The 11,060-nt window shown below is 43.5% G+C and overlaps 1 protein-coding gene across 1 annotated transcript in view; it reads right to left on the bottom strand.

Moving 5' to 3' along the window:
• Positions 1-7,009: 7,009 nt before the first annotated feature.
• The window catches only part of CARD6 (caspase recruitment domain family, member 6), a 25,097-nt gene continuing 21,046 nt past the window's right edge, over positions 7,010-11,060 (bottom strand). The window contains exon 3 of the mRNA XM_011966324.1: positions 7,010-10,194. Within this exon, the coding sequence (XP_011821714.1) occupies positions 7,919-10,194 (2,276 nt within the window). The 3' untranslated portion in view covers positions 7,010-7,918. The remainder of the gene's footprint in view (positions 10,195-11,060) is intronic.

Raw genomic sequence — 11,060 nt, 5'->3', positions numbered from 1 at the left:
TACAGGCGTCAGTCACTGAGCCGGGCCAGGAGGGTATGAAGAATACTGACACCTTGGATTAGAAAAGACAATGTAGGGGCCAGGCACAGTGGCTTGCACCTGTAATCCCAGTACTTTGGGAGGCTGAGGCGGGTGGATCACAAGATCAGGAGATCAAGACCATCCTGGCTAACATAGTGAAACCCCATCTCTACTAAAAGTACAAAAAAAATTAGCCAGGTGTGGTGGCGGTCACCTGTAGTCCCAGCTACTCAGGAGGCTGAGGTAGGAGAATGGCACGAACCTGGGAGGTGGAGCTTGCAGTGAGCCAAAATCATGCCACTGCACGCCAGAGCCTGGGTGAGAGAGCTAGACTCTGTCTCAAAAAAAAAAAAAAAAAAAGAAAGAAAGAAAATACAATCTAGGCCGGGCTCGGTCTAAGAGGGCAGATCACCTGAGGTCAGGAGTTCGAGACCAGCCAGGCCAACATGCTGAAACCCTGTCTCTACTAAAAATACAAAAATCAGCCAGGTGTGGTGGCACGTGCCTGTAATATCCCAGCTACTCGGAAGGCTGAAGCAGGAGAATATCTTAAACCTGAGAGGCAGAGGTTGCAGTGAGCTGAGATGGCCCACTGCACTCCAGCCTGGGTGTCAGAGCAAGGCTCTATCTCAAAAAAAAAAAAGACAAAATGAAAGAAGGAAAAGACAAGGCCAGGAGCGGTGGCTCACACCTGTAATCCCAGCACTTTGGGAGGCTGGGGCAGGTGAATCATGAGGTCAGGAGTTCAAGACCAATTAGCCAACATGGTGAAACCCCATCTCTACTAAAAATACAAAAAAGTTAGCTGGGTGCAGTGGTGGGTGCCTGTAATCCCAGCTACTCTGGAGGCTGAGGCAGGAGAATCACTTAAACCCAGGAGGCGGAGGTTGCAGTGAGTCCCGGAGGTTGCAGTGAGCCGAGATCACACCACTGCACTCCAGCCTGGGTGACAGAGCAAGACTTCGTCTCAAAAAAAAAAAAAAAAAGAAAGAAAAAAGAAAAGTCAAGGCAGTCTACAGTCTAGTTTATGGAATAACAGAAATCTTTATGGCCTTGCAAGGTTTTTGGTGAATAAAATTTTTTTTAAACATGAAGAAAATAAATCTTTATGGCCTTGTCAACCTCAATTATAAGCGGAGAGGCTCTCTAATGGAAAATGTTAATCTGGGAATACAGTGTGCAATGGGAATAGGCATGTCTTGGTAAACTATGTATTTGGGGAGGAAAAGGAAGACAAAGGTTTTTAAAGGAAAGAATGAGGAGGATTATATAATTGTTTTGAGATAATTACCTTTGGCTACAAAGATCAGTAACAAGGGTGACACCAGTCCAAGGTCAGATAGACAGTTGCTAAGCAGATGTCCTTGTAGTAGTATTTTTTTGTATAAGGTTGAGATGGTCTTTGTGCAAGATTATGTGTTTTGTAGTCTTTTTTGTTATTAGGCATAATACATGAGACTTCTCTCTCTTTTTTCGTAGACACAGGTTTTCGCCATGTTAACCAGGCTGAGTTTGAACTCCTGGCCTCAAGTGATCCACCTGCCTTGGCCTCCCAAAGTGTTGAGATTACAGGCCTGAGTCACCATGCCCGGTTGAGAACTATCTCTTTTTTTTTTTTTTTTTTTTTTGAGACTGAGTCTCGCTGTGTCACCCAGGCTGGAATGTAGTGGCGCGATCTCAGCTCACTGCAACCTCCGCCTCCCAGATTCAAGGGATTCTCCTGCCTCAGCCTGCTGAGTAGCTGGGATTATAGGCACGCGTCACCATGCCCGGTTAATTTTTGTATTTTTAGTAGAGACAGGGTTTCACCAGTTTGGCCAGACTGGTCTTAAACTCCAGACCTCAGGTGATCCACCCGCCTTGGCCTCCCAAAGTGCTGAGAATACAGGCATGAGCCACCACGCCCAGCCGAGAACTCTCTCTTTATGGCTTTCCCTCGCTCCTTTTTTCAGGGTTTTCTTAACGTTAGTGACTCCATTTTGATTCTGATAACTTTCACAGCTTTCATGTGTGCTTTAGGGTAAGGAGCAGCCATACCCAGATCACAATAGCAACATTCCTTTATCAAACGAGTGTACAATCCAAAAATTTTTTGTCATTGAAACATCATTCAAAATTTGCTCTTCAATTTAGACCATTGCTATCACTCCCCATCACTAAAATAATGTATTGTATATACGTAGTAAATTGTGATCAATGTTTGTTTTGGGGTACTATCTGTTGACTTTACCTGGGCCTCTTTTCTTTTCTTTTCTTTTTTTGAGACAAGATCCCACTCTGTTGCCCACAGCGGAGTGTAGTGGCATGATCTGGGCTCCCTGCATCCTCAACCTCCCTGGCTCAAGGGATCCTCCTACCTCAGCCTCTCAAGCAGTTAGGAGCACAGGCACATGCCAACACGCCCAGCTAATCTTCTTTACTTTTGGCAGAGATGAGGCCTCACTATGTTGCCCAGGCTAGTCTCAAATTCCTGGGCTCAAGTAGTCCTCCCATCTCGGCCTCCCAAAGTACTGGGATCACAGGTGTAAGCCACTATGCCCAACCTGGTGTTTTTGATATTCTACAATATTGTGATTGACTGTTTCTCCTCCTCTTATTCCTGGATGCACAGTCATGCCACTAGTAACTGCATTTCCCAACCTCCCTTGCAGCTATATATGGCCATATGACCAAGTCTGAGCCAATGGGAGCTGATTGTAAAACATGTAACATTTCCAAGTCATCTCTAACTTAAAGTCAAGTTGGTCCCTCTGAACTTTGCCTTTTCTCTTTGTTTTGTAAACTGAATCAAAGAAATGAGAAAGACCAGCTTCATTCATACAGAATGAGGAAATGGAAGAATAACAAACCAGAAGGAATTTAGTTATTGATTAACCCTACTAAGAAAAGTTGCTCCATCAAACTAGACAGGCTGAAGTGTTACATGAGAGAGAAATAAGTTCCCATAGTATTTAAGCCGTTATACTTTTGCCTTATTCTTACTACAGCATTTTAGCCTTTACTCTAATAAATACTAGTAGCTAATTAGCACTTAAAGGCACTGGTATTTGTTAGAGTAAAGGCTAAGATGCCTTTAGCTAATTAGCACTTAAAGGCACTTATTAAGTCAGACTGAACCACTGGCAATCAGAATGATGTTTATCTTCCCCACCAAATATTTTGGTTTTGTGAATCCTATATAGCAAACACCTTAATCACAAGAAGAGACCATGAAAAATTCAAATACCTAAGAAAATGTAGGAGATCAAGTGAAACAAGCAAAACCTAGGTTTATGAAGCTAATTTGATTCATTAAATGCACAACTTTGCCCAACACCCAGTCTTTGTATCACATTGGTATGCATGCCTTTCAAGCATCTCAACAAAGAACACAATTTTTTTAATGTTAAAAAGACAACTTTTATTTACTTTCTTGTACAAAATATAAATGAATTTAAGACGTTTGAGACAGAATTTTCAGGCCCGGCAGGGTGGCTCATGCCTGTAATCCCAGGACTTTGGGAGGCCAAGGTGAGAGGATCACTTAAGCCCATGAGTTCGAGACCAGGCTGGGCAATATAGAAAGAAGAAGATAAGATTTTCAGGTGTCAGAAGTGGTAAATCATTGAGTGGCATCTGCTTACAAAAATAGTCAAGTACAAACTTGAATGCTTTCAATGTAGTAAAAAATATATATATAATGTATACATATATAAACAAGTTTTTGTGTTTTGTTGTTGTTATTGTTGTTGTTTTGAGACGGAGTCTTGCTCTATCGCCCCGAGCTGCAGTGCAGTGGCACCATCCTGGCTCACTGCAACCTCCGCCTCCTGAGTTCAAGCAATTCTCCTGCCTCAGCCTCCCAAGTAGCTGGGATTACAGGCGTGTACCACCATGTCTGGCTAATTTTCATATTTTTAGTAGAGACGGGGTTTCACTATGTTGGCCAGACTGGCCTTGAACTCCTGACCTCAGGTGATCCACCTGCCTCAGCCTCCCAGAGTGCTGGGATTACAGGTGTGAGCCACTGCTCCTGGCTTATAAACAAGTTTTGAGTTTTTCCATGTTTGACTGAGTACAATTGGACTTGTGCTATATGCAGCGGTACTCTTAAAATGTTGTTTCACGTGCTGAATTCAGGCTTTTTTTTTTTTTTTTTTTTTTTTTTTTTTTTAAGACAGGCTCTCACTCGTTGCCCAGACTGGAGTAGAGTGAGGTGATCATGGCTCACTGCAACCTCCGCCTCCCCAGGTTCAAGCAATTCGCCTGCCTCAGCCTCTGAGTAGCTGGGATTACAGGTACCTGCCACCATGTCCAGCTAATTTTTGTATTTTTAGTAGAGACGGGGTTTCATTATGTTGGTCAGGCTGGTCTCCTGACCTTGTGATCTGCCTACCTCGGCCTTCCAAAGTGCTGGGATTACAGGCATGAGCCACCGCTCCTGGCCCAGACTTTCTTAATACATCTGAAAAAACCAACATTTCATGCTATCTATACTGCCTACTCCTAACACTATGTTTGACTTTGACACATTCAACCCTAGTACAAACTCAAAAATGTAATTGGCTACCTGTAAACATTCCAAAGCCTCGCACATAATAGATGCTCAATAAATAAATGTTAGAGACGGAAGAAACAAAAAAAAGAAAAAGAAAGAAGAATGGGATGGAAAGAGAGGAATCTGCTGGATGTCTCCTGCTTGCCCCTGCAAATCCACTGTCCATTCTGCTCTAAATCCTAAAAGGCTGGACTACATGGGCTGCCTGGACGGGCTACCTTACCCTCTGGCTTCTGACTGGGTTTGGCCAAGGGGATGCACCAGCAGCAGACCAGAGGTAGGGAGGAGATATTTATTTCCTTCAGGTCACTCACTGTAGCCTGCTGTATCCCTCAACGAACTAGACCCAAGGCCATTTCCAAACAGCTCTTCTGATTGGGGAAGGTACTTTCTTCTCTTCTATAGAGTGCTTTTACCGGATCCAAGGTACTGCACTCTCCTTTGCATTTTCTTTTCCTTTGTCTTGTTTAGTCCTTTAGAAATACTTCCTTTAGGGCCAGGCACGGTGGCTCACACCGTGTAATTCCAGCACTTTGGGAGGCCAAGGCAGGCAGATCACTTGAGGTCAGGAGTTCAAGACCAGCCCAGTCAACATGGTGAAACCCTGTCTCTACCGAAAAACACAAAAATTAGCTGGGCTTGGTGGTGCATGCCTGTAATCCCAGCTACTCGGGAGGCTGAGGCAGGACAATCACTTGAACCCGGGAGGAGGAGGTTGCAGTGAGCTGAGATTGCACTCCAAGCCTTGGCAATAGAGTGAGACTCCATCAAAAAAAAAAAAAAAAACCACTCAATATTGATTGTTTAATACATGTACAAAGGAAATATATTGTGATAGGATAATGTTCTCAAGGATTAATTATTCCTTTTCAAAGACCAGCTCTCATTCATTTGTCAATATGACTTTTTCTTTTTTGATGTACTTGAAGGTACTTTTTTTACACATAAAAGACTATTTGGGGGCTACTGTAGTGCTTTAAATTAAGAAATTTTACTAAAGTTACCAATTCACAAACTGAGGCTAAGTTCAATTTATAAACGTTATTATTTTATTCTTAATCTAGTGAATTTTAACACCCATTTTTAAAGTGTCCTTTTATCCATACTTGATGTCATTTACAAACCTAGTTAACTAAATGTCACTTAAATATTTTAAATTTAATACACTATTTTTCTTTAATGCCTCTAACAAGCAGAATTTACCCAAATGTTTAGAATAATATGAATCTAATAAAAATATAAATTCTGTGAATCTTAAGTTCTCTTTGACATTTCAATGTTTTTGTAAACTTTTGTAAACTTATCTTTTAACTTAAGAAAATTACAACTCTAAAATTGAAAACTCAATAACATTTTAAATTTTAATCATGAAGTATTAGTATATTAATACCAGACCCTCTAATAAGTTCAATTTTCTTAACTGTTACAAATATTTAAAATATTGTATTAGCCTGTTTTCACACCGCTATAAAGAACTACCTGAGGCCATGCGTGGTGGCTCATGCCTGTAATCCCAACACTTTGGGAGACTGAGGCAAGCAGATCACAAGGTCAGGAGTTTGAGACCAGCCTGGCCAATATGGCGAAACCCTGTCTCTACTAAGAATACAAAAATTAGCTGGGCGTGGTGGTGGGCACCTATAGTCCCAGTTACTTGGGAGGCTGAGGCAGGAGAATCGCTTGAACCCAGGAGGCGGAGGTTGCAGTGAGCCAAAATCACACCACTGCACTCCAGCCTGGGTGACAGAGCGAGACTCCGTCTAAAAACATGAAAGAACTACCTGAGACTGGGTGATTTATAAAGGAAAGAGGTTATTGACTCAGAGTTCTGCATGGCTGGGGAGGCCTCAGGAAACTTACAATCATGATGAAAGGTGAAGAGGAAGCAAGGTAGCTTACATGGCGACAGAAGACAGAGAGAACAAGGGGGTAGGTGGCACACTTTTAAACCATCAGATCTCTGCTGGACGTGGTGGCTTACGCCTGTGATCCCAGCAGTATGGAAGGCCAAGGCAGGTGAATCATTTGTGATCAGGAGTCTGAGACCAGCCTGGCCAACATGGTGAAACCACATCTCTACTAAATACAAAAATTAGCTAAGTGTGGTGGCAGGCACCTGTAATCCCAGCTACTTGTGAGGATGACGCAGGAAAATTGCTTGAACTTGGGAGGCAGAGGTTGCAATGAGCCAAGTTCACATCACTGCACTCCAGCCTCAGTGACAGAGTGAGATTCCATCTCAAAAAAATAAAAATAAACCATCAGATCTCATGAGAACTCACTCACTATCACAAGAACAGCATGGAGGAAACTTGCCCCATAATCCAATCACCTCCCACCTGGTCCCTTGTCCCTCCCTCAACACATGGGGATTACAATTCGAGATAAGACTTGGGTGAAGACAGAGCCAAATGGTATCAAATATGAAACAAACATAGATCTTTTCCAAAGTTAATGCCAAATAATTAATTTTATTGGCTGTTAATTCATTATTTCTACCTATAAGGGTCAAATGAGAGAGTTTTACCCTTCAAGCAAATTGGGGCTATTAGCAGAAGCTAGTTGATTTAACCACACCAAATAAGCAGGGTTATCTGCACACTGGCTGATATTGAACCAGAAACTTTTGACAAAGACATTTCTGGAGGAGCCAACAACTAAGACACTTTTTCAGACACAGAGGCAACTTTCGTCCTATTTTACAGTTACTTTGCAATTAGAGACCCTAACCCCATTCTTCTCCAAGTGGGGCTGTCTCATAGACCCCCATTCCCTGGGTGCAAGCTATACATTATCTAATAATACTCAAGATTGGATTCAATTATCTACTGCTTGATTCTAGTCTTATTTTCATATTTTTCTTCTTGGTTATGAATACAGCTCTCACAGATATCTTAAAGATACCCAATTCGGGCTGGGAGCGGTGACTCACACCTGTAATCCCAACACTTTGAGAGGCCTAGGTGGGTGGATCACCTGAGGTCAGGAGTTCAAGACCAGCCTGACCAACATGGAGAAACCCTGCCTCTACCAAAAATACAAAATTAGCTGGGTGTGGTGGTTCATGCCTGTAATCCCAGCTACTCGAGAGGCTGAGGCAGGAGAATCTCTTTAACCTGGGAGGCGGAGGTTGCAGTGAGCCGAGATCGTGCCATTACACTCCAGCCTGGGCAACAAGAGCAAAACTCTGTCTCAAACAAACAAACAAAAAAAAGATATCCAATTCGGTCATGTATATCTTTCTTTGTTTTACATGCTAGTGACAGTAGTCTTTCACCTTCATGGCAACTCTTCTGCTTACTATATGATTGGGATGGCCTGGGTAAAGGATATGCTTTATAGATCTCTGGACTTAGTTCTTTAATGCTTCCCTCCCCTCTTTGGCCCTGCTTTTGAGTGGTGTGCCTTAGCTTGTGAAGGATTGGTTGAAGATGACTTAGGTTGAGTGGGTCTGGGCTGAGACGGCTTAGACTTGGGAGGCTGGGCCTGGCTTGGCTTAGGTTGAGTGGGCTTGCATGGAGAAGGTTTAGTTTGGGAGGGCTGGGACTGACAGGATTTTTTCTGAGAGAGTTTAGGTTGAGAGGGCACAGAATGGAAGGGTTTAGGCTGGGAGTGTTTGACTGTGGATGGGTTGGACTGATCGGATTTGAACTGAGAGCTCTTGGATATGGGATAGGACCCTATTTGGAGAGCTGGATTTGAAGCCCTAACCTGCATCTTCATCTGGGCTCCTTGCTGAGAAGCAGGTCTTAGTTTTTGTGTGGCTCCTGCTGGTTGAAAGGACTGAGGATGAGGCTTTCCAGTATAGGATGTTCTTATCAGTTTTCCAGTTGCTTCAGTTAATTCTGTTCCCCTGGTACAAGCTTGCTGAGGCCATGGCTTCCTTACTACTCTTGCTGGCTGTGAACCCAGGGAATTGGAGTGACCTACCTGGGAGACTACTGTCCCAGACCTTTCAAGAGTTCCCATCCTTTGTGGTCTCTCAGGGCAGGCCTGTACATGCTGACAAATGGGTCTTGGCGGTCTCCCAAATGTTCCATTCAAGTGACCTCCCCGAGCAACTCTGGAAAATTTCAAGAATCTTTCACCTGAATAAAATACCTGGGGATGGAAGGATTGAATACCAAAACTTTTACCTCGGCCCCGGGCCCTTGCATTCTGAAAGGGCAAAGGACAGAACCACTTAGGTCTCTGCTCTGACCCAAAGGGGTGGCCCATAACCCAGGGGGCTTTCAAGGAAACATGGTTAAAGTTACCTCCAATTCTGGTTGGAAAGGGCCAGGAGTTCTCTAGAAGAGGCCTGAATATTGGGGTACCATAGAGATTCTGAAGATTCTGGCTGAGCTCACATTGAGTTCCAGGCTCTTGTATTGGCATTAGAGCTTGGCTTTTAGATGAGCTTTTTAGCTGACTGCGTCTTTGCTGATCCTCATCTTCAGCTGTTCCAGCCATGTCTTCTCCTGAGGGAACTTGAATTCTCTGAGTGTTTTCAAAGTCTTCATCTACCTGAATCCCCAGCTCCCTGGCCAGGGCGGCCATATCTTCCACAGACACACATCTGAGGGAAGAAGAGAACATCACTTCCTGGAGGGCAGCTTGAAGGCCCTCCATGTTCTTCCTTCTGTTCCCAGCATCTCCCCCTTCCCAAAACAGTAGCTGTGCTGGCTTCAAGTTCAGCATCCTCTGAAAAATTTGAGCCTCTTCACTCTCCCTGGCTTGGGGACTGAGAACAAAGTAGCATCTTTCAATGGCAGCTTCTCCTAAAAACATTAGCAAGTCCCATTCCTTCTCACCTAGACAGTCAGTGAAAAAAAACACAGCTGAAGAAACTTCCATCAAAAAACCAAACTGAGTCCAAAAGCTTTCTAGATTTCCACGGAGATTAGCCAGAGCAACAGGCTTTTGGAAAAAACAGGGGTTTTCCTTTCTATCATCGTTATCAGGAAAACACCACGTTATCTCAACCAGGCCATCAGAGATTTGCCGGGGAAGCACCAAAAGAGGCAAATCTTGATGAAGAAAGATTTTGTGTGATTTCAACTGGGCAGGGCTGAGAAGTGTGTTGAGGATTCTGGACTTAGAGAAGCTACAGTATCTTAGACGCACAAAAGAGATGACAGGCATCTTCATGAGAGTCAGAAACTTTTCTGTCTCCCCTGTAGGCCCTCCTGAAAACTGTGTGGACTGCTTCTTCACAATGTCCTTCATGGCCCCCAGCATTAAGATACTTTTGTTGTTTTCTGCATCTGGCAGTAGCAGGGGAAGAGCAAACTGGCACTGATACATGTTTGACATGACTTGGCGTTGCAAAGAGCTATCTGAACACAGCATGGCGGCACAAAGGACATCAAGGGGATTGATGGTTTGTATGTCTCGAATTTCCAAATTCTCCACTCCAGGCAGCAAATCCTCCTTGCTATCTTCATCCAGAACCTTGTGCCTGAGGATTGAATCCCTAGCTGTCACATCTAGTGCCTGAACTTTCATCAGGAAATTCCAGGCTAAGTCTGCTGGACTCTCCGGGGTCCACTGATGTCCTCGATCTAAGGAGAATTGTGTAACAAAATCTGGCAGAACCTTTCTGCTTCTATCCATGTTCAAACATAACAGGATGTCTTTAAACACCTTTTTTCTTTCTGTAGGAGAGAAGATAATAGTGAATGCCATGTTCAGAATCTCAATTTCCCCCATCGACTTCTTTTTTTGAGACAGTCTCACTCTGTCACCTATGCTGGAATCCAGGGGCGTGATCATCATCCTGGGCTCAAGGGGTCCTACCATCTCAGCTTCCCAAGTAACTGAGACTGCAGTCACCTACCACCATGCCTGGCTACTTTTTATTTTTTTAATAGAGATGGGACCTTGCTATATCGCCCAGGCTGATCTTGAACTCCTGGTCTCAAATGAACCTCCCAAAGTGCTGGGATTACAGGCATGAGTCACTGTGCCCAGCGTGACTTTTAAAATTAAAGAAATAATCTGCATCATTTTTTGCTTTGAGACAGAGTTTGAAAGAAAACTGTCACCCAGGCTGGAGTGCAATGGAGCCATCTCAGCTCACTGCAACCTCCACCTCCTGGGTTCAAGCTGTTCTTGTGTCTCAGCCTCCCGAGTAGCTGGGACTACAGGTGTGTGCCCCCATGCCCAGCTAATTTTTGTATTTTTAGTAGAGATGGGATTTCACCATGTTGGCTAGGCTGGTCTTGAACTCCTAGCCTCAAGTGATTAGCCTGCCTCAGCCTCCCAAAGTGTTGCGATTATAGACATAAGCCCCTACACCTGGTCTAATCTACACTTTCATTGCAAAAAAACTGAAACAATATAAATAAAGTAGAAGTCTCTTTTCACCATTCTGGCAAGTCATCTTCGTTTTTAGGGGAGATATCAATATGGTACAGTATATTTGCTTCCCATCCTTTTTCTATGCAAGTACTTAAGTATGCATGCATATATAGAAATAAATAGTTTTACTTAGTAGATGCTATTTTTTTTTTTTTTTTTT

The sequence above is a fragment of the Mandrillus leucophaeus genome, unplaced genomic scaffold (assembly GCF_000951045.1).
Source record: "Mandrillus leucophaeus isolate KB7577 unplaced genomic scaffold, Mleu.le_1.0 Scaffold119, whole genome shotgun sequence".
Lineage (NCBI taxonomy): Eukaryota > Metazoa > Chordata > Mammalia > Primates > Cercopithecidae > Mandrillus > Mandrillus leucophaeus.
The sequence above is the reverse complement of the archived record's forward strand: the minus strand, read 5'-3'. Positions and strand labels throughout refer to the sequence as shown.